The sequence below is a fragment of the Etheostoma spectabile genome, chromosome 8 (assembly GCF_008692095.1).
Source record: "Etheostoma spectabile isolate EspeVRDwgs_2016 chromosome 8, UIUC_Espe_1.0, whole genome shotgun sequence".
NCBI classification, from domain to species: Eukaryota; Metazoa; Chordata; class Actinopteri; order Perciformes; family Percidae; genus Etheostoma; species Etheostoma spectabile.
Genome location: NC_045740.1, coordinates 8,723,311 through 8,748,486, shown reverse-complemented (window position 1 = coordinate 8,748,486; position 25,176 = coordinate 8,723,311). Strand labels below are relative to the sequence as shown.

The 25,176-nt window shown below is 39.8% G+C and overlaps 1 protein-coding gene across 1 annotated transcript; it reads left to right on the top strand.

Moving 5' to 3' along the window:
- The first annotated feature begins 209 nt into the window (after positions 1 to 209).
- On the top strand, positions 210 to 24,606 carry fkbp16 (FKBP prolyl isomerase 16). The gene is given in 9 exon segments (XM_032524124.1): positions 210 to 724; positions 1,229 to 1,398; positions 2,324 to 2,412; positions 19,764 to 19,981; positions 21,784 to 21,965; positions 22,185 to 22,262; positions 24,349 to 24,477; positions 24,546 to 24,562; positions 24,564 to 24,606. Coding segments are annotated over 9 exon segments (1,353 nt in total). The 5' UTR covers positions 210 to 297.
- The last annotated feature ends 570 nt before the right edge of the window (positions 24,607 to 25,176 follow it).

Sequence of the window (25,176 nt, the reverse complement as noted above, 5' to 3'; positions counted from 1 at the left end):
GAAGAGTTCAAAGTGCAGTTCAAAGGCTTTTGATTGTAGAACTTTAGATGAAGCCAGGATTTAGGGATGCATTCTGAGATGGATTTAATGAAACACAACATGGATTTTCTTTTTTTCTTTTTTTATATAAATATTGCATCATGGAGATATTTTCTTTGTTATAACAGAGTGTAAGTAGCAGAAGTTGGTTAACAACAGAACTACTAACCTGCGCCTAATTGGAACATTGGCTTTGACGAGGAGGATCATCACTTTTGGAAGCTATTGCAGGTGGTGTCCATCTCTGACTGCAGTATAATGGAGACGGAGCCATGTTGTGAAGAGCATAACAACCCTGCAGTGGAGGGTAAAGAGGCTGAGGTAAGGGAGGCCATTTCTGAGCTCGCTGACGGGGACAGTCGCACTGAGCTGCCATGTGGGCCTGCAGAGGAAGCCGAGGAGCTGAGTGTAAAAGAGCAGGCTGAAACAGAGAACGGCGCAGGAGAGAGTAAAAGCACTGAGATAAAAAAACCATCTTGTGGAGACAAAGAATGCAAGGAGCAGAGGAAACTGAAGAAAACAAACAGCTGGAAGATGGTGCGATTTGAAGACCCATCAATGGAGGAAGATGTCTTAGAGAGAGACAGCTCAGCAGAGAGTCTCTTTCCGGAATATGCGATGGTGGAGTGGACTTCCTCCACATTTGAAGAGCTGTTTGCGGCAGACGATTGGCAGGACATTACAGGTGAGCATACTTAGTAGAAACTAATGCTTCTCATTTATATAAAGGGACTGTACTTGACATTCAGAACAATAATAGCCTATAGTAGCTAACAAATATTTGCTATATAAAGATATAGCGGACTAATGTCGTCCTTAGCAGAGAATGAAGTCACACTCCTTCTGTGTGTGTGTTGTCATCATCCAAGCTTCTCTGTTTTGAAAGCCGATCCGGCCCCGCGTCAATGGTAGTGCATGTAGACCTAGGTATTTCAATATAGGGGAATGGTTTGTTAGAGCTGTTTGGAGGCAATCCCAGCCTGGAGCTTTTTCAGTATTTCGAATACAGCCATTTTAGCTTTAACTTATGTTTAATTTTGTATTGAAACCATAAAAGAACAAAAGTGACAAAAACGTGACTGAGCTCCAGCTCGGCATGTTCGTGGCTGTTTCTGAGCAGGTGTTTACCAACAACCAGCAGATTAAGCCAGCTTCCTTCTGTATGACCTTCTCCTCTCTCCTCACGCAGAAGACCAGCTGTTGAGAAAGAAGGTGGTTGATTCCAGATCCCCGCACGGCTTGAGCCCCGCCTGGGGCGAGGAGGTTACTGTGAAGATGCAATGTGTCCTGGAGGACCGCACTGTAGTGGAGAAGGACAGCAGGCTTGTCTTTGTAATCGGGGAAGGAGATGTGAACCAGGTAAAAACTTTTTATCCGTAGCTTTCTCCACTCTAGAGCACTCATATTATATCACACTTTAATTGTGACCCATACAGACTGTAAACAACTACAGACATGCTAGCAGCTCTGTGGGGCTGAACTTAAGTACAATGATGCCTGAGCCAAATGCTGACATCAGCATGCTAACTCTACAATGACAATGCTAACATACCGATGTTAAGCAGGTATAATGTTTTCCATGTTCGCCATAATAATTATAATAATTATGGTGGTAGTATGCTTACATATTCAAAAAAATAGTAAAAATTAGTGCAAAACATAAAGTGCAGCTGAGGCTAGTGGCAATGTCGGTGGCATTATCAGAAAAGTCTAAGGATCACTAAAACCATTTTCTATTATTTTTTTGGGCTTTTTAATGGATTTTAATTGACGGAATAGCTTATTGTTTGTAATTGTTTGTCACTGTTTTCTAAATGTATAAAAAAAGATCAAAAATTATTTGACCACAAAAAACATTGACAGGATAGCTTGAAGACAGGAAAGGGGAGAGAGAGGGGGCATGATATTTAGCAAAGAGGCTAAGAAGCTAATCCAGGGTGTCATGAAGATGTTTCTGTTCAGAGGTCTGCACACAGTCTTGTGTCTTTCCCGGTACAGCTTTGCCGACAACATCTCATTTTGACATCTTGTGTAATTTCGACTCTGATTTGGACAACTTCAAGTTACGCCCCCTTCTTTGAGTTACGCCCCCTTCAAGTTATGCCCTTTTCTTGCACAGACCCTTCTCAATATGCTTGAAACTTGGAATTCATCATCCGATCTTTTAGTCAATTAAGGACATTAAAATGTGCAACATAAAGTTATACTTAAATACATTTAGTGTAATTATGTAAAAAAGCTCAGTCAGTCATCTGAATGACACATTACGTTTTGACACCTGTAGGCACTGGAGGAGTGTGTCATGTCCATGCAGAAGGGAGAGATCACCTTACTGCTGGCAGATTCACAGTATGCCTATGGACTTCTGGGAAGGTAAGGTTTTTCTAGTTATTGTTGTTCAATGATGAACTATTGAATTAAGGGGCACGTTGAAGCAGAAACAAAGCTTAGCCAGTTATAATCTTTTCTATCTAAGTAGGCCTCTTGTACTACTTGTTGCTGTGGGGGCAGACTGGTTATCCAGGGGTAGCGGGGTTAATGAACCATAAACAGGAGCAGATGGCTTTCTCCTAACACCCTTCAGAGGCAGCCTATCAATGCTGTGCTTGTAACCTCACAACCTATGAGAGGACACCATTTATATTATGGCCAATGGCTCAGGTTTACGACCTTTACACCATTAGAGATCCAGTGTAAACGCAGAGGAGAATGTGTGGTGCTGACGAAAACCCATTGTTTATAGTTAAATGTTTACTTTAAATAACATGAACACGTGAGAACAAGAAATTAATGTATTACAGTGATTTGATGTGATAGTGTATACTAAACATATTCATGAAAATATTTTTCTTTAATGGAATGATTAGAGAAAAAAAAGGTAAAAGCAATGTGTTTAGTTTTTTCGCTGGTTGATTATGTTGAGTGGTTGAATATGTACTTTCTGTAGTTCTCACTGTTGTAAGACTTTATAAGCAGACAGTAATGTACTGTAAGGTCTTTTATAAACAGCAAAATTGTGGTCATTAAAGCGATTATATCTATGCCCATGTTAATGTAAGCCCACACCCATTAGAGTAAATTAAATATTATTAGATAGTTTTAACCTAGAGCTATTTGTGCTCAATGAGTGGACAGCACAAAATGGTGTTAGGATAAAAAGCCAGAAAAAAACTGAAATAAAGAATCTACTTGAATTTTGGATGAAATGTACTGCGCAGTCATAACTAAACGACCATTCAGCTACGTGTAGGACATGCTCTACCATTACCAGAGTAGCTGTACAGAGGAGTAATGCATAAAAACAAACATGCACCCAGAATTATCATGTGGCACTAAAAGCCTTAAAAAGATGAAGGATACAGAGCTAGATTTATAATTTGAATCTATTTTTACAGGCTGAAAGTAAAACACAGTCCATCTAAACATTGACAACGCAATGTTCAAATGTGCTGAAAGCTGTGTTGTGAAAGCATGTTGTTTTTTCTGTGTGTGTGTGTACTATACTGTTTCAGCTTTCTCTGTGTGTGAGGTCCTGTTTGTATTATTATTGCTCTATTGCCTCAACCTGTGTATATTATTTCTGTTATAGTGGGTGTATATACTGTTTATTTTTGTTGTTTGTTTTGTATGAGTAAGCACATTGTGAGCAATGTATAATCCAAAGCAAAATTCCTTGTATGTGTCCTCACACCTGGCAAATAAAGCTGATTCTGATTATGGAGCTCTGTGAAGGGGATGATGGGATATGGGGTGTGCGAGGTGAGAGCCAGGTGTCTCTGAGGTGTTGTCTAGTTTCTTGCCCTCTGTCGTGTGTGGAGAAGGAGGCAGAGAAAAAGAAAGAGGCAATGGGAGGTTAGTTAATGATTGTTTTGATGCAGCTGATGGGGTTGTGTGTTGTGGAGTGAAATGTAGCTGTACTATAAGGTAGATAATCAGAGCTTCATGCCAGCTCTTTAAACATGATTCAGTTACTGAAGTTGCTAGTTGCTCTCAATGTGCTTTTCTCTAGTCACTGAAGTTAAATGCATTTGTTAGATTTGGTGTGAAAAGTGGTAAAATCAAGAACATATGTTATAAAACAGCATGTAACAAACTCAACTCAAAGGTAAAAAAAAAAAAGGTCATCTAAATTTTTTGGAAAGTACAATTATTTTCTTTCTTTCAGAGAGTTAGATGTGAAAATCAATACCACACACATGTCTGTAAAGTAAATATGAATCTACCGCCTGCATCTAGCATGTTGTCAGACGTGCCTGTTGAGATCTGTTACCAAAGTTTAAAAAATATATATTCAAGCAAATAAGCTAACACAAATGATAATCAAAAGTAGCAACAGACATAATGTTTCAGAATATATTTGACAGCCACAGTGTGTCTGTGCTATAAAATGATAGAGAGACAATAAAGGGGAAATCTCATTAGCCTTTTCTGTTTTCTGGCAGATGCATTGATTGAACTCTGCCATTCTGTTGCAAACAGTGCTGCTAAGAGCACTTCACAGTTATTTATCAGAACAGTGTGCAACGCTGGTCAGACAGTGTGATTCAGCACAGCCCAGTGGAGTGGTCTTTAGCTCGATATGTGAGTGATGGGCTAGCTGCAGAGTCTGATGTGATCAGACTTGCTACTCCTTAAAAAGATGAATATGAGGATAATGAAATCCCCAGAAAAGTCTAGAGCATTTACTGATGGATTACAACAGACAAGCTGGTCGGGACTAGATCAACTGTAAGAAACTCTGATGGGTTTCTGTGACATTAAAGCCTTTGAAAGTGGAGTTGTGACGAAAGACATCATGCTCGCCTTTTCGAGGAACCGCAGTATACGTCAAAGCTATTCCCCACTGAGACATACTACTTAGTCCAAGACACAGACTGCCTCCCCTCAGTCAGCAAGTCCTTATCAGAGAGAAGTGGAAGCTAACATCTGTTTATCTCTGGACAGGGCCCACTTTAACACTCATAAACCCCCCTGGGGGTTTGCCTCATCAGTCCTCCCAAAGTCAACATTAAGTGTCACTGGCTACCGCTTTATTTTCTGAATAAAACTAAACTTGACAAACAGGAAAAATGAGCGTCATATGAGCCCCATTATGAAGAGTGCATGCATTTGTTTCTAGCTGTATTCGAAACACAGCACATTTAAAGACTTCTTCAGTGTGAAATGTTGTGTGCTGTGAGGTTACTTTGGCAAGCTGTCAACAAGTATAAACAGAAGCTTAAATTCCAGAGCTGACAGCAAAGGTGTTGTTGTACCCTTACTCTTGGTAGGAATGAAAACTACCTCAGTTGCACATGTTGAAGTGGAGTTAATTAGACCACTGGGATGTGAAATGGTTAAATGGATAATCCAAGTCCAGATGGACAATGTCAGCCAGTTAATCTTTCTACGGTTACTTTAACGTGTCACCAGGGGTTTGTGTGATATCTATGACTAGTACTGAAGTTCAAGTTTATTTACTGTATATAGAGATTTATCAACAAAACAGCCTGTACAAAAGTACTTTATACACACAGAAGCATACATTTATATTACACACTCGGGACATAAAGATAGTCATTAACAGCATGAAATGTGTTTTTGTTAATTTCTTTGGAAAGGAATCTGTCACCATTGTACACTAGGGTAGAAAAATATGCAAATCACGCAAATTGGTTTACCTTCTCCATTTTGTGCCAAAAAGAAAAGGCCCAACTTTTTAGACTTGACTGTCAGATAATACGTTGTTTGTTTTGGCATTTTTGCCTTTATTTGATATTAGACAGTGAAGAAATAGATTGGAAACATGGGGAGACATACAACATTCGTCACCCAGCTGAAATTGAACAATGCAGAACTTTAAACACAAGTAATTTGAATTTTATTCATAAATAAAAAAAAAAAGTGAAAGAATCCAAACAATGCCCAACCCTAGTTAGGCTTTGGTGATGTTAGTGCTTAAACAACTTTATTCCAGGTCAGATGTTTGCAGGAAGTTCATCAATTTGGTTGTAATTCTATGTTGGAAACACTATTTAACAACTGAATTTATTTCTCTGATTTAGAGAACTGTGAAATATCACAGTAGTGTAGCATGTTATCCAGGTTGTCAGATACAACATCATTGTAAAAGTGATGTGCAAATATCCAGAAAGGTTGAAGAAAGTTGTCATTCAGACATCATCACACATGTTCTCAGTATGTTCAGCTCAGCTTAGTTGCTGGATTTTAGAGGGACATATATTGTCACCTGTGAATCCAGGAAAACTTAATATTGTATTACATTTCTTCCTTGTAGTAGTATTGACAGAAAGAACTGTAGAGGACCCAGAATTGAACCCCGGTGTATCCCACATAATAACACAAATAATAAATGGCTTTGTCAGCGTCTGTGAACCAACACTTTACGCACAGATAGAGTGAACCACAACATGCAATAGAACAGTATATAATCACATACTCAACAAATACCCTTTAATGGAACAGTAGAGACACTGTGGAGACACACCAGATGGCTATCATTGTCAGTTTCTGAGGGGAGAAAAACCAACAAGTTCTACTGTGGGAGAAGAGCGATGAATCTCCCTCTCTTTGACCCCGGGCGAGGTGTGCCTGATGGCTGTTAGAGCTTTGATTACACCGGGCTTACTGATCTGGCACTGTAGTGGCAGGTTGGAACAAGTTTAGGGAGGCTTTAATTCATGGGAAAGTTCTTTATTGCTTGGCTCGATGATTGAAGGTTATTGCGTAATATTCATCATCTGTTTGTTTAGGCTGTGCAGTTTTAATGGGATCTGGTGTTTTTTTGTTTTGTCAAACTGCCAAGCTGTCATAGTGTAGCAAGTAAATTATGGACAGTGTCTAATATTTAGAATAGTGTAGGTGTAAATACATCAAGGTGTGTGGTGGGTTTTGTTATTTGTTTGAAGGAAGACTACAGTCTCCTGTGACAGCACCTACTTGTTACTCAAAGCGGCACGCCCTTAACTGAGTTATAAACAAACTCCCCCCGGAAACATGTTTATTTCTACTTTAAAGCTATGTTATATATTTTGTTGAGTTGTGTACTTACAGTACATCATCTCAAATGTTTCCAACAATGTTTAAACCCAAAGAAATCTGTCATTTTAATCAATGCGTGTGTCAATGTGTTGCTTGGTCGCCTGTCAATTCAGTCATATAACCTTTGACCCTAGTTACTCAAACTACCTTCAAAACACGGTAAACACCAGATGGTTAGCGAGTAATTGTAAATCATACAATGTCAAAGAATTATACTCAGTAGCAGTAATACAGCATTTTTTTCTGCCACACAGCATAATTTTTAAATTAATTACATGCCCCTTTGCAACTCGGTAACACAGTAGAGAACTAATTTATTAATGTGATATTTCAATATCAATCCAACTCACTATAATGTGTTATGTTGACAAGTGCTTCATGCTAAACAGTACTGTAAGAGTATTAGGTTATATCAACATTCAGTACCCTCATAAAGGTTTTTTCAGTATGATTGTTTTGACTACGGTTAACAGTGCTGGGCTACCCCACAATTAAGTTCACCATGTAACGTTAGCTATGTAGATGGACGACTAATCTAATGCTAATTTAGCCAGCTGGCACTCAACACTATGTTTGCATCACTCCCCGCCGCTAAGAGACTTCAGTCGGGATGAGAGCAGACAACAGCCCTGGGCACACATCCACAGTTAGCCCCCAGCCAGCTAGCAGCCAGCTGGGGGGGGGGGGGGGGCAAGGTGGAAGCTGGAAGTTGGAGGTGTGGCCTTGACCAACTGCCACTTTGCTCATTTGAAAGCCATGATGTCTCTCTCTCATGGGTGGGCTAAATTCTCTGGGTGGGCAAAGCAGAGAAAGGGGTGGTAACCTTGCCCCTTACGACCTTATAAGGGGCAAGATTCCAGATCGGCCCATCTGAGCCCATTTTCTCAAAGGCAGAGCAGGATACCCAGGGCTCAGTTTATACCTATCGCCATTTCTAGCCACTGGGGGACCATAGGCAGGCTGGGGGAACTCCTTATAATGTTAAAAAACCTCATGAAGGGAAATTGTCATGCCATGGGACCTTTAACATGGGGGTCTATGGACATTGACTTGCTTTTGGAGCCAGGCTCAAGTGGTCATTTGAGGAACTGTATTTTTCTCTCTTCCTATCACTTAATGAAGTTCATGAACTGGCAGTTAAGCTTTTCATTACATAGAGCACTCACCAGTAGACAGGTACAGTGACTCACTCACCACAAAGTTGTACGGGTGTCTGTCACATTTATGCACACTCCTCCCCTGTCACCAGATGCATGTTGTCCACATATAAAAATCTGTGAAGTGTTCCTCTCTGTGCTGGAGGTAGTGTGACTTACTCTGTCAAACCACTTGGGTCAAATAAATAATGTGACCTTTGAGAACTGTGGAAAACACATTGATGAACCTAAACTGGTCTTCTCCACATTGGTGCAAAATTATTATTTAGCATAACTGACACCAGTGTAAAGAAGTTTCTTTGTTTTACTGTTTGTCTTCAGTTGAATTCAAAACACTATGTGCGTCCCCCCCAGGGGCAATTAGATGTGATTCATGTGACGAAGTAACAAGTTAGTTCAGACTGTACTTTTGGATTCTGTGTGTCTCTTTCCCGGCACAGACACAGCAGGCTGACAAGAAACCACACCCAGACCTCACGCTCCAGGAGCAGGTCAGCAAGCACTGACAGCTGTAGCATGCTCCAGATAAGATCAGGCTTAGCTCTCAATCAACATGCACTCTCCAGTTTGCCACTGCCACCTTAGTTTAGTTAGTAAGCTTCATTGAAAGCTAAAAATAAATCGTATGAATTAAATCTTATTAGAATAGACTCTTTTTTTGTACCTCTGAAAACTAGATTGTGGATTGTTTTGGTGCCATAGCAGCATTTTGCCCTTAGACAAGTGTTTGAACTGTGCATATCCTTTATCTAATCTCCCTGGATGTTTACCTTTTTCCCCTACTGCTAGCCGGCTTATCTCACTCATCGACACAGCCTCAGTTGTAATATATCTACTTCTGCTTTCCGTGGTTAGGGGGTATTTAGTGGGATAATAAATATTCCCAACTGTAATGTTCTTTTATTCAATTTTAGGTAGATGTAGTAGTAAATTTACTTTTGCACTGCAGTCCTTGCCACAGCGCCACTAGTGGAATAGAGAACCTAAATGTAAAAGTATCAATACCAATATGTAAAAGTACTATTACTATTAGAAGTCCTGCAATCAAAAGTACAATAATGCTATCAGCAAAATGTTCCAAGTGTCAAACCAAAAGTACTTGACAGAGTAATATAATTATATTGTTACATTATTGGCTAAATATTCCACCACTGGTTAAAATACATCAATAAGCAATCTTGTGTCTTGGCCGTGGTAAATGGGAACCTCCTGATTGACGTAATATCCTGATTTTACATTGTTGCTCTTTGTTTTGCTGCATATTGCCTAATATGTCTTCCCTGTGAGATGATGACTTTTTTCTTTTTCTTATCCGGCTTCCTTAATCCTCATCATCTCTGCTGCATGCTAAAATAGTTGTTGGTACCCAGAATGTAGACACGATTTTCCTCTTAAGATGTTTTCACACTGTAACAGATCATCTGTTATCTTGCTAGAATCCATATCAGAAAGTTTGAGATCTATACCTGCTGTCCTACTCTCACCTATGATATGTAACACTGAGGACTTGGTGTCCAAACATGCTGTCTGTACTGGAACACTGTCAACACTGGCACATCACCTCCTGTCTACTGTGCCATCAGGTGTGCTGTGTTGTATAACCACGATGTTACGACAGAGTCTGTTTTCTAAAGCGTGGCATGCAAAGAGGGACTTCAAAGAGGCACTTCAGCCCCACCAACACCTTTCCTACCCATGACAGGCACTTTTTTTTTTTAAATAATTTATATCTCCTGTGCACATTGCACACAGCAAGAGAGAGATGGGAGAGAGAGATTCGTGGCATGACAGAAAATAGATTGCTGGATTTTAAAAGTAGCCTAATGTGCTCTTGTGAGCCCAGTATGCACTGTCCTGTGTTATATTAGCTGGTTGTGTCTGACTTGAAGCTATGTCTAAATTAAAATATAAAAGCGCTCCATGAAAATAAACATTTTGATAACTTGAAAAACCTTCCCCGTGTTAAGGGTTTGAAACCCCTGATCACATTTTTGACACTCATAGTTCTCAGAGAATGTCTTCTACAGACTTCAGCAATCATATGAGTTGTCCTCTAACGTCACAATGAGGTTGACATTGTTGGATTTTAGTTAAATGTCTAAATTAATTGCTGGATGGATTGCCCTAAAATTTGGTGTCCAACTTACTTTGGTCTATCACCATTTTGAGATTGTGTGTGTCATAATATTGTGGGTTATGGCCAAATACGTACCTGCAGAACTAATGACCTTTCCATTTGCATCGTCTGTAGTTTGTGTTAAGCCCTAATTAGCAAATGTTAGGATGCTAACACGTTAACTAAGATGGTGATCCTGGTTAACATTGTACCTGCTTAGCAACGGCATGTTAGCACTGTGATTGTGTCATGTCGGCATTCTGACTTTAGCATGTAGCCTAAAGTACTATTGTATCTAAGTACAGCCGCTAGCATTTCTGTAGACGTTAGTCTTGTTTCTTGTTTATAACAATTACTTTTATCACTTTTGAGGTACAATGAGTGCAAAGATTCACCAAAAGTGTGCCATTATGATAATTTGAACAATTTTTACGTCCCACCCTTCTCTACGATAACAGCAGCTATAAACACTTGCCTACCACACATTGTACAAACTAGTTTGTTTCATGCTTAGACCGGCCTTGACTTTCCTGTATCATGTACCCATGGCTTTGTGATCATAGCTGCTTTCAATCTCCCTTTTCATTGCTTAAAAACAAAAGCTGTTTCTGGGATTCTTTGACTTTGAGGACCACCCAGTTCCACTCGTCATTTGTGGCTTTGAGAAGTCACTTCTTAGTATGATTTTTCAATTTAAGATACACATTTCAAACTGTAATGTGAGCACAGACAGGCAGTCTGGGGCAACTCATAAACCCACTTTATATATTTTGTTCATTTGTAATTGAAACAGATGGAATAGTGGAGGGGCAAGACAGTGAGACACTGTGTGTGTGCACACACGCACACACACACACACACACACACCACACACACACACACACACACCACACACACACACACACACACACACACACACACACACACACACACACACACACAGAGTCTGTATTGACAGACTAACATGCAAAATGTATAATCTAATTTGGCAGAAGTAACAACCACACTGTATCTAAGGAAATAAGCATAAGAATGTTTCTGTGCAGCAGTGCTGCTGCTGGAGAGGTATATGAGGTGGCGAGTGCTGCCCGATGCGAGCCCGGAGGAAGAAGATTTGTAACAGATTGACAAGTGGCGCTGGTGTGTGTGTGTGTGCGCATATTATGGGTTGAAGAGGTACTGTCAGTGTGGACGTGGAGTGTGAGTCATCTCGCTGCGTCATGGCTCCGTCATCAGTTGTCTGCAGCAGTCTTTCACATGCATACACAATAGACTTTCAAAAATATTCCTAATGACTGGCAGACTCCCACTGATGTCCTCACTTTAAAATCCAAATCAGATGTGCAGTGATTAAGCTGAAGGGATTAAATAGGTAGATCTCATTATAAATAAAACACTTTCAGTTGTTTGATAGCACTGATAGGATTAGTTGCACTTTGGTCATGTTTCATATTCCCATTCCAGATGACGAAGGGCAATACAAGTTAGCTTTTGTATAGCAAAACACTGCATTATCTGTGCAAGAAAACAAATCAGTTTGTCAATATAAGAAGAGCAAAACCAGCCTGAAATTCCTTGTAACTGGGCTGCTTGAGTTTGCTTTCTAGGTTCTCTGTGATGGCAGTGACCTATGCCATTGCCACTGGCTCTGGTCAAGTAAAGTCAAGCCCTTCCTCCTAAGAAATGTGTCTCTTTGACATGATTGATGCTTCAGGTCTCATAGCTCTGCACAGCCATTAGAGAGAGACTAAAGGATCGGGCTAATGGCCCTGCTACATTTGCTTTACTCAGCCAGCAGAAGCCGTCTGCTCCTCCGTGACAACCAGATTAATAAGTGAGGAGTTCAGTGTTCTGCTATTGATTCACCGGCTGCACAAGGAGGTAGAGCCGGCTGCTGCTGAAAGGAGGCTGGATCTTTATTGGTTAGATAACAGACACACTCTGACTGAGGATTCATATTTCTTGTGGACAGCAATATGACAGGAGAGCGACAGTGAATGATAATTATGTTTTTGTTTGATCTACACAGGCTGCACAACTTCAGAAAAGTGAGCATGTACACAGAATGTATGTGTTTTTAAATTACTCCTCTAATATGTTCAACATTAATAACATGAAGGCCAGGTGTAACTGTACAGGTGCACATGCGGCTTTAAAGTTACATCTTTATTAAATCATGAGTCAGTGAGCGTGATAACTGCTGTCCGTTTGTTGTGCGCCTTGCAAAACAACATTTGAGACACGGTGACATTTTCTCGGTGGAAGTTATCTGGTTTCGGCACATGCATGTGTGACAGCTCGGACTTAGAAGGGAAATTAGTTTCTGATCAATATCTCTTTATGACATTTATTCCGCTACCTGAATGTCATACATAATGTAATGAGCAGCTTGCATTCACTAATGTGAATACAAGCATATAAAACTAACGTGTTTGCAATTCTGTAACCACAGAGGGGGGCAAACAACACCTCTGCTGTTGAATAATGATAAATGCCACACCCACATGATATAAAATATATATTTTTTAAAAGGTACAAAAAAAAAATCTTTGATCTCAGTACAAAATAAAATTGTGTGTCTAAACAGCAAGCAAAGAATATGCCCACTGAATTAAGCAGATATTTATGTGAAGTTTAACCGTAATGGAAGAGGAGGACTTTCATCTTTCAAAGGATTTTTGGCTCCTCTCTCAGAATTTGTCGTAACTTAGAAAGCTTTGAAGTTCACAAGTGAAATCCAAAACTGCCAGAGATTTGGTTTATGTAATCAATAGACATAACATATGTGTAAAGAAAGAACCGAGCTGTCACTGCCGTTAACTACAGCTTCCCATTTGAATCCACTGACACTAAACCCCACTCCCCGGGGCTGCATGAGAAATTGCCACTTGACCGCACTGTGCACACCTCAGAGACGTCTGCCTGTTCTTATTGATTGATTATGGACTTAGAGTCAATCGTGGGATAAGATATCTTCCACAGATAACAGCCAGTCTGATATTCTAGATAATGACCTCTGGTGATGTATTTCTGTGTAAGACAGATTGCTCTCATCAACTCTAATGCAGACAAAAAGCTTTGAAGTTGTTTTTTTTGGAGGAATTATTCATCTAGATGCTGCCACACATCAGAGCCCAAACCTGTGAGAGCTTTCCGATCATTGCATAAGGTAGAATCTGAAACTTGTCCTGCTCACCTGTGAATCAGAGTAAAGCTGTTATTCTGTTTAACAGCTTTGAACTTCCCTTATTCACTCACTCACACATTCACTCACAATGCATTTTTATTACAAACAGTGAATATAAACATAACTGTTTGAATATACTTTTAGTTATGTTTTTACAATTTTTGTGTACGCACACCTTCATGTTTAAAGAGGTCCCATTACACCTTTCCTATTGCAGATAACTGCTGTACTTTTCCTACTTAAAGCTGGGTAAGTCGTGTAACCAGAGTCTCTCTGAAATGGCCTGGCTGCTGCATCCCTGCTAATAAACAGCCACCCTGCAGGTAGTCCAGAGCTGAGATTGGATTCATTTTAACAGGCTAAGGAAATCTGCTGGAGATTATATGGGGACTTTTGAGGGGCTCAGCAGCCAGGATGTAGGCAGTAGCTGCCCTTGATCCCTGGGAGCACAGTTTCATTGGCTCATTGTTGGAGGAGGAAATAAAAACAAAAAGGAGAGGAAAGCACATGCAGAGGCAGCAGCTGAAAAGCCTTACAATGTTAGTTTCTAGATCTCCGGTTGTACTAGCAGGCTGTTTGGCTGCAAATTAACTAAAATGGCAGCAAGTGAGGAAAACCAGCTATGACATCTTTCAAATGCCAGGATTTAAGCTAAGCTCCTTTGCACGAGTGTATTGGTGCTGTGTGTCCATTCAAGAGTCAAAACAGACAACACTATACGTCAGCAGCTGCAGACCTGTTTTCTTCAGCCGTAAAAAATAAATAAACAACCTCCTAAATCCTCTTGGATTTGGTTTTATCATACAAGCTGCAAACATTTATCACGGTATATTAGTGTAGGTTGTAGCCATGGAAACCAGTTTGAGGTACATCGCTGGCCTTTCCATCATTTCAAACGGAGAGCATGACGTCAAAGTGACCACTGTTTTCCCTCTGGGAGTTTTTCCTTTCATTAAAAGCGGCGAGGGGCATGCTTGACAGATAACAGGGTGAGTCAGCGGCACTATCATACACCTTAATGAGGAAGTTTGCTAAGCCACAACACGTATCAAATTCATCTAGAATGAGTGCATATCTTCCCATGACACAGGAGGAAAAAAGCTTGTCGTCCTTATCACCTCAGTCATACGGACACAAGATGAGTGGAAACATTTCTCTTTTCATGGGATCTGTTTACAGTCACAATACGAGAAATTCCGCCGCATTACACAATAAAAGCACTGCTGGTTGACGAACGGTTGAGTGTCCTTATGAATGTAGATTAAAAATTTGTGTAGTTTCTGTTGTGTAGTTTGTTATTGAACGTTGTGGTTGAAGGTTACAAGGTAATATATGAGAAGACACCTTTTTGATTAAACAAACAAGATGTTAATAAGCGAGCTCTAGAGGTGCAGAACTGTTTCCAGTCTTTATGCTAAACTAAGATATCCACTTCCTGGCTGTAGCTTCATATTTAACAGACAATTCTGACACATTCTTGTATTTTAATTCTTAATCATTTGCGTCAAGGTCTATAACAACTAGTTTTTGTTACTATTTAAATATTTATCATTTCCATCTAGACACTTACAGTATTTATGTTATTAGCCTTGGTTTTCTTGGTGACCTGCAGTAAACATTCCCATGAACGTGGGCAGAGAAAGTCTGTATGCATGAGTCTGTCTGTCTCTGTGCTGTCTGAGCTGCTGCCTCAGCAAATGTCTCATATCTTTAAGTCAGCCCTGATCTCTTCCGCCCTCAGGCTCTGAGCCTAAAACAACCTCTCTCTGTCTCTTCTCACTGACCTTTTCTCTGGTTTAGGTCAGGAGGCAGCTATCACGGTCATTTCTCTGCAAGATGGTTTGAAACTGAGGGAAGGAAAACCCAGTGTGTTTTATTTTTAATTAAATCTACAACAACGACTCTCAACATACCACTGTGATATGCAAAACATTTAAAAAAAAATTGTACCTATGTCATAAGAAAGTGGTGAAGCTTCAGAGTCTAGTATATTGGTACTTTCAAGCTCACAGAGGAAGGTGTATATTTAATAAAAAATAAATGAAAAAAAATATCAAGTACCATCAATAAATTAAAGTTTGTCAAGATCACGTTTGTGTGTCTTTAGAAGCAGGCAGGGAGGCCGGCTCTGCAGCCTTGTGTGATAGGACGTGGATCTGCTGGTTCAGGTTTTGCTGGGATCTTGCGGAGGGATCTCACCCCGCTGACCAGCGACTGCTTCCTGTTTGCACTAATAAGACCCCGGGGGCTCATTGGCTGAGCTCAGCGCAGCAGCACACTGGTGTGGTACTAATCACCAGTGACCCACATGACACCGTCATACTTATAGATCTGTCAGCACACTGCATTCTCAGATTACACTCAACAGCTCGCCAATCATGCCCATTTTGTTTAATGCTCAGGATGGATGCTCAGCTTCCCCCTTTATTCAATGTGTTCTGTATCCTTTAGTGTTTTTGTGCTTACTGCTTGTTCCTTAGCTGCTGAGCTTAATGACATAATGCAGCAAAGGTCACCTGTTGAATCCTGCATGTAAAGAGTTGCTTTTTGCCAGACAGTGAGCAGGCAGTGTTTGGGACTTGTTTCCTTTGTAGGATAAAACATCATTTGGGATTCATGATGTTTTGATGTGGGACATTTAATTTTCAGCTGCGCCTGCATCGATTAATAACAAATGAGTCACCACTTCTCATCTAATGCGTCCTGACCTGTATGAGTCATGAGCAGCAAAGTGGGTGTGTTACTTTTGTATAAATAAAAATCAATATCTAATGATGATAATGACTAAGGGGGTTTGATGCGGCGTAATTTACAAACCCAAAGCTGTCATGATTTCAGATACGGATTAGGACACAGAATCAGAAATACTATAGAGCCAGGTTTCTCATTTCATTTCATCTGTATGTATCTCAGTATAAACTTGTTTTTGAAGCACAGACTCTTAGTGTGCATTATTCAGTAACTTGAAACCAAAAGTGGCTTCAGAGGTGAATTTAGAGAAGTCCATTTAATCTGAAGCCAGCCACTAGCAGTATAGGCAGGACACTGTGTGTGTTATTGTTAATAAGTCCCACACCGTTACATAATACGCAGCCTTCAGCATATTATGTAACGTTTGCAGATAAGAGTAAATAAAAGTATGCAAGGGCAACAACCAGCTACAGTATGTCCATGTCACACTGTGCAGTGGATAATTTGGTGATAGTGTCACATTCTTAGAATGCCATCACAACACATAACATTAGCAAGGAAGAAATCCATCTCTAATAGTCAGATGTACAGTAATAGGCCCGTTTTAGAATGACTAACATTACCTGGTGCGACCCAAGCCACGTGCTATACATTCTTCATAAATTAATCAACTGTCCACTTCCTTGCTGCTCTTGAACTCCTGTTCCACAACTCGTCTCTGATACTCGGTAAACATGCAGTGGTATGCAAAAACAAGTGGGCAGGACTAAACACTGGTGCCAAATATAGTTCAGACCGTCTTCTAAAAAAAACTGCATCTTTAGCCTAGCTTAGTTTTTATTTTGCAGAACTTAAAATGACAAATAAAGCACATCATTTACAGTTAAGGGAGAGGTAGAAAACCCAATGGGCTTATTTGAAGCCTCCACTTAAATAAGGTTAACATTTCACAGTGTTAAAAAGAACACAACATTAACATACAGAAAATATGACTAAATTATAGTGATGAAAAAGTAATAACAAAATATATGACAATATCAAAAATATAAACAGAAAATGAAATAAAAAAAGAAACATCTACCTTTCCACGGCCCTAAACCAAAACGTCTCTGAACACTACTTCTTCCAGTGCTGAGCCCAGGGTTCCGGCTCAGGTTTCAGAGGCCTCTGATCAGCTGCTGGTTTTACACTCCCGTGACAGTGAACCAGGTCTCCAGAGAGGAGAGGTGAAAGGGTAATCTGATCCCAGCTGCGGAAACAGCCTCCCAGTAACTGGGGATACAACTAATTCTGTTAGACGGACAGAATTTGCTTCATGGACACAACAAGTTTGAATAACTCATCATCTGACACAACTCCCAGTACTATCACTTTGATGCGAACAGTCACGGGGGAGGGTATGCGGGAAGCTAAACTTAATTGAAAAAAAGCTAATGTGTTGAACTTATGTTGAGTTCATTAAACTGACAGGTTCATCTCAAAATTGAATTATTTTGCTTTTTTGTATTAGGATTGTTAAGGTTACAGTAAACTAACCACTAGTCACTCATGTTTGGATGTTTAAACATCAGGTAACATGCAGTATTTCAATAATTACTTTGTTACAATCAATAATGTTAGCCCTTTCATTGCACAAAAATGTACTTGAGCCACTGCCATTGCATTTATTCTCTCTCTCACACCTACCTCCTACCTACCTACCTACCTACCTACCTACCTACCTACCTACCTACCTACCTACCTACCTACCTACCTACCTACCTACCTACCTACCTACCTACCTACCTACCTACCTACCTACCTACCTACCTACCTACCTACCTACCTACCTACCTACCTACCTACCTACCTACCTACCTACCTACCTACCTACCTACCTACCTACCTACCTACCTACCTACCTACCTACCCTACCTACCTACCTACCTACCTACCTACCTACCTACCTACCTACCTACCTACCTACCTACCTACCTACCTACCTACCTACCTACCTACCTACCTACCTACCTACCTACTACCTACCTACCTACCTCACCACTACCTACCTACCCCTATACTACCTACACTAACCTCCTACCTACCTACCTAACCTACACCTACATACCTACCTACCTCTACCTACCTACCTCACTCCTACCTACCTACCTACCTACCTACCTACCTACCTACCTACCTACCTACTACTACCTCTACCTACCTACCTACCACCTACCTACCTACCCTACCTACCTACTACCTACCTACCTACCTATCCTACCTACTACTACTACCTACCTACTACTACCTACCTACCACTACCTACCTACCTACCTACCTACCTACCTACCTACCTACCTACCTACTCTACCTACCTACCTACCTACCTACCTACCTACCTACCCTACCACCTACCACTACCTCCTACCTACACTACCTACATACCTACTACCTCACACTACCTATCCTACCTACCTACCTACCTACTCTACCTACCTACTACTACCTACCTACCTACCTACCTACCTCACCTACCTACCTACCTACCTACTACCTACCTACCTACCTACCTACCTACCTCCTACCTACCTACCTACCTACCTCCCCTACCTACCCTACCTACCTACCTACTACCTACCTACCTACTACCTACCCCTACTACCTACCTACCTCCACCTACCTACCTACCCTACCTACCTACCTATACCTACTACTACCTACTACCTACCTACCTACCTACCTACTACCTACCTACCCTACCTACCTAACCTACCTTACCACTACCTACTACCTACCTACCTACCCTACCTACACTACCTACCCTACCTACTACCTACCCTACCTACCTACCTACTCCTCCTACCTACCTAAACCTACCACCTACCTACCTACTACCTACCTACCTACACCTACCTCCTACCACCTACTACCTACCTACCTACACTATCCTACTCTACCACCTCCTACTAACCTACCTCCTACCTTTGGAACCAGAGCCTCCACAGAGTAACTGATAATGGACCATCGTGTGACATGTGGTCACATGAGCCAGATGATTGAAAACCAAATTAACTTTCCTTCTGAGTGACTCTTGAATAAGTTGAAGCTGCCGATGGCTCACAGGTTCATACCAATTTCAAATTCTTGTCTGCTTTAGATGAATCAGAGTCTCTCAGAAAAGATTTGTTGATTTTAAGTTGTGTGAGCTGTTGGACACAGTGAAATGATTGACACAGAAAACATCTAAAAACAGCCTTTCTTAGTTTTGGTAAAACCACAGCAATGCATCTATTTTGGCACCATAAAACACTGAACTGTGTTTTGAAAACGATCAAATTGCATGTATGAGTTACAAAGCTTTGAGTTTGTTGTGCAGGGTGGTCAACACCCTGCACAACAAACTCAAAGCTTCTGCTTTTCTTGAAGCTGGTATTGAAAAAACAGATTGATTTCCTGATTGATTGAAATAATCTTTTAAGAGATGAGTGTGTGGCTCTTTTACTCTTTGCCCCTTGATGAAATTGATCATCTCTTTGTTTTTGTCTTTGTGCAGAGAGCCTGATATTCCACCCTGGGCTCCTTTACTCTACCAGCTCCAGCTGCTGGAGATCAGAAAGAAACCGGACCCGTTAACTCTGCCCATCGCAGACCGCATCCGCATTGGCAACAAGAAACGAGAGCAAGGAAACTTTCATTTCCAGAGGGAGGAATACAGCATGGCTGCCAGAGCCTATTGTATGGCTCTGGATGTGCTAACCACACACAGCCTAGGTAGTAACCCATCATCAAAAATCTGAATTTATTTATAGAAAATATTTCCATGCTGTTGCAGTACCAGAAATATGTTGTTGTAGTAGTTGCCTTGAGCATTATCGTCACGAGAAAAAGTGAAAATGGAAATAGAAAACACAAAAATGAACACACACACGTGCATTAGAAACATAAAACACTGCATCTGATCGAGACCTTAAATACAACATTTCCACATCCGTCTCAGCCCATTATGACATAACGATGTAGAGCTCTCCTCCAGTCTGCCATCACACTAATCACGCTATCACCATGCAGAGCCACCTCTATCTGAGCCGAGCGCCACGATAAATGTTTTTGCTTAATTCTTTTGCATTATCTAAGCTTATCAACTTTCATATTATTTCCACCTCCTTAATCACTTTAATCATTGACGAGGCAGCGTGGGCCAGAGAGGAAAATGTGACTGAACGATGAAGAGAAAAAACATGGACTGCTTCATAATGCATCAATGAAGGAGGACCAGTGTGTGAACTCACTGTGGCACTGAAGAGAAAAGTTTATCATGACATTGAGTTCATGTAATTAGCGGCTTAGAAGATGACCGGAACAGAAATATCTATAACGATGCATAGACACCAACATCTGAACTCTTTTTGGGTTATTTTGGGCACATCAGACTTAGACAAATATGATTCATGACAAATAGAATTAATAAAGCACTGTAATTGATTAACCAGTAATCATGTTCAACTAAACATGCACTCACATAAACATTAGACGTGATCACACTCAATCTTTGGCAGATTTTTATCACGAATCTTACAGGTGACTGTCTTAATGGAAGTAAATACATCAATGTGAGTAGGGATTACGTTTAAAAGCATTAATAATCCCATGATCACATTTGGCATTTCCTACCGAATCTTTAGGGGATTACCAAAAAAAGGATAGAAAGAAAATAGTAAAGAGATTTTAATCTATGATTTTCACCTAACTCTGCAGTCCCCCTCAGTTCAACTGTTGCTTTTTAAGCTGTTGTTTTGGATTTCGGGCCCACAAATTTGTTGGTTGTGTTCACTCACCGCTTTTATCAACCTCAGTGACAGCTGTTTAGAGCTAAACAAAACTCAGTACACTACCTACTCAGCACGGCACAGCAGATAGACACATATCTAAGAAGTGCTAACCACTGAGCCACCATGTTGCCATAGTGGAGCATTTAGCAGCTAAAGAGCCAGATATTTCCCTCAGGAGTTGCTAGAGAACAAAAACAGAGCTACAAGGAGAGAATTTTGAAGTTGAATTCATCAAGCGGACAAAAACACTAATCCAAATTAATGATAATGATGCTTTGTATGATCTGCAATAGGCAATTAGCTAACAAAATTGTCTTATCAGCTGAGAAAGTGATCACGTATTGGTGTTGTTGTCTCTAAGTGGCCAAGTCATCAGTTAATGCGGTTTTAAATAATCCAACTTAAATTTTTTTATTCTTTTATTTTAAAGTGTAGTAAAAAAGACCTGCATCCACACAGATGTGGTCCCAGAGCTGCTGACATTTATCACCCATCATACTCGGGCCAAGGATAAAAATTCAATATCCAGCTGAATAAAAACACAGAACATGAACCATCGTTATAATGACACCCGAAGAGAGTTTTTTTTTTTTTTTTTTGAAAGTCCAAATATTTTTTATATTCTGCAAGATTTTAGAATAAGTCCTCTCTTAGAACTAATCTGTTTTTTGTGTCACTAATAAAGAGACTTGCATGAAATGTCCACAGCAAAGTCAGTGGTTTTGTGTCTCTGTCTCCGTACAGATGGTGGTGATGGCGGCATGAAGACGGAGGAGGAGGAGGTGCGAGACTACCGGGTGAAGTGTTTGAACAACCTGGCCACCGCTCAGCTCAAACTGGAGCAGTACTGTGAGGCACTGCACACCAGCCGCGACGTTCTGACCCTCGATCCAAACAATGTCAAGTCTCTTTACAGGGCGGGAAAGGTGGGGGCCCATCCTGTTGTGTTATTACTGACTGACAACATGTCAGCATCTCATTATATCCTTAACAATCCATAGAATATTGTAGGGAGCGTTCCTGAAAGGAAGAGGAATTAGTCTAAAATGGGATTAGATTTAATTATTTTAGAGAAAGAAAGAGCTGCTGCATTATTTCTCTCTGCCACCATTGCTCACACTGTACGGTTCTATCTTCTCTTTCAGCTCTTGTCAGACATGGGTGAATACAAAGAGGCGATGGAGATGCTAAAAAGAGCCTTGAAACTGGAGCCGGCCACCAAGGTGAGAATATGTGGGTGATCTGGCCCATCCACCTCGTCACCTTTCTTTCAAATCTGGCCATGAATTCCATCCAGTGCTCTCTCTCTCTTTTTACACACGCGCGCACACGCACACGCGCACACACACACACACACACACTATTACAGCCCCATTATTATAGCCACCAAAACCATCAGTCTATACAAATAAATTTGTGTCTTTATTCCTAAATAAATGATCAAATACGTTGTAGTAAAAGGTTAAAAGTAAATTTCAATGCTAAAAACACACTGTCAAGTCTGGACTTTTATTTAACAGTGAATAATTGTGTGGTCATTTTACGTGACGCATCCCTCAGGCAACTAATCTATAATAAATCTAATATTATATACCAATCAGCATCTGACAATATGACCATACATATTTGAACAGCCTGCCATAATCTGTCCTAGCAGATATCCAACAATAGAATTTAGAAATACACATAAACACCATGTAACATTTAATTTAACACTTAATTCGACCCGTCTACAGCCATGCTAATGGTTCTGTAAATGTCAGCATGCTGACATGTTGATGTTTAGCAGGTGGTTTACCATCTTCATCCTCTTAGTTTAACATTTACTTTGGTTGAGGCTGATGATAATACCATTAGTTTTATTGGTTTTGGGTCATAAACGTACGACTATTTGAAAATGAAATTTTGATCTTGCATGGCACTGGAAGAAACTTTAAAGGATTACCAAGCGTATTGAAGTTCATCCTGAGGGGGACATGAATGTATGTACCAAATTTTATGGCAATTTATCCTATAGTTGTTGAGCTGTTTCCATCAGGTGGAAGTGGTGGACTGACAGTAACAAATAGATGTATAAACAAAGAACCCAAAAGATTCCTTTATGCACCAATTTGCATCAGATAACATGTACGTCTGATTCAGTTTATGAAGAAATAATATAAACTCTATAATCCATATAAATATATACAGAAAATGCAAACAACAAAACAATTATCAAATCTCAATCTGGAACATTTGAACCAACGTTTGTCGCACACAGACAAAACAATTGATTTAAAATACTGTCTCATTAAGGTCAAAATAGTTCACAGAATTTAAAAAGAAAGTTGTTCACACATTAGCCTGAAAAAAAAGAAAGGATTCCTGCGAACTACTTCTGTTGAAGGCCTCTTTTGTCTTGTTTGTATGGTTCATCTAATATGCCAAATCCTCCACAGAGGATCTGACAAACTGCACATCTGGCAGTCTACAGATGTGACCACACTGCTCAGAGTTGTCCGGCAAACTTGGTAAAAATAGCACATACACGAGCTAAACATGGTCACTCTGACGCCCTGCGCTCCAAAAGTAGTAAAGGTCAGAATGAGCCAGAGTCACGCGTGCAGCTACAAAATAGACTCACACACACTATAATTCAGATAAATACTCTAGGTTACAGGTAATCACAACAACAAAAAAATACAATAATCTCAGTTTATGGACATTGGTTTAGTTCATTGCAGTCTGGGTCTGATTTGGAAGAGTTTGTGGACGGAGAACATTTCCATCAGCTGTTTACAACACAGCTTGCCAGTGTTACAATGACCTGACCCATAGGGCACACTGCCACCGTCACAAATATTTCTGGTCTTGTCTAGACAAAACGAAAATATCTGCTGCTGTGGTAATTACACCCTTGTCTCAACGCTGGATTAAACACTGGCTGAGAAAAAAAAAAGTTATTTCGCTGCAGTCTGTTCCTTACAAAAAAGATAAAGCACACAAGGTCATGAAGCACAAACAAGAATGCAGAATGTACAGTATTTTACTACCTGCAATGATGAGCCTAATGAAAGTATTTACAAAATATGATATTAAGTCATTTGAATGGACATTAAAATTTATAAGCAAAAAAAAAAATTAAGGATGATTTATTGGTCTAAATGTGATGCTTTGTGTTTTAGACCTCTACTCTCACCTGCTGGACATTTTTAAAATTGCAACTTCACCCTTTTCTAAAGATAAGCAGTTTCCCGTTTGGGTCTTCTTTCCAACTTTAGATTTACAGAAAGCCGCTTTTTTACAGCACCTTTTGTTTTTTTTCTTTAGGCAATCCACATTGAGTTATCTAAACTTGTCAAAAGACAATCAGAGGCAAAATACTCGGGAAATGGAATGAAGCCCAAGCTTTCGGGAGAATATAAACCTTTCTACCCTTTAAAAAATAACCCACTGAAAGTAGTAACGGAAATATCTCTTTTTTTATTCGAAAACCCACAGACGGATTGCACTGTGGTTTGTTTTAGGGAGTTTCCTGGAAGTTTTCTTGTAGCTCTGGTTGTGGCCTTGGGGCACTTAGTGACATAAAGACCTGACTGCAGAAACGAAATCCTCTGCAGGAAATGTTTTAAAAATCACCATCTCCCAATCATGTCTCTCCTTTTTTGGGGTTAGTTCTTTAAAAAATAAGTTTTACTGTGAAAGAGTGGGAAGCAGCCTGAATTGTTTTAACGGAAAACAAAGTTTACAAAAAGAGACAGAAATTTTAAAAAGGAATTTAATTTTTTCTAGAAAAACAACTTTCAACCATTTTTTATTTTTCTGTTTTTGGGGAAAAGGGGATTAATTTTTTTTGTAAAAAAAAGGGAAAAAATCAAGCGAAAAAAAAGTGGTCGAATTTTTTGTAGGATTTTAAAAAACCCCAACTCAAAAAAAAATGATTTTTTTTTAAACAAATAACCCTTTAAAAAAATTTAAAAAAAAATTTTTTTTTTTAAAAAAATTTTTACAATGTTTCTTAAAAAATTTTTAAAAAATATTTCTTCTTTTTCCCCTCTTATTTTCAAGCCAAATTTTTTAAATAAAAAGCTTTTTAAAAAAACTATTTTTTGGGCCCATTTTTTTTTGTCCATTTTTTAAATTTAAAAAACCCCCCAA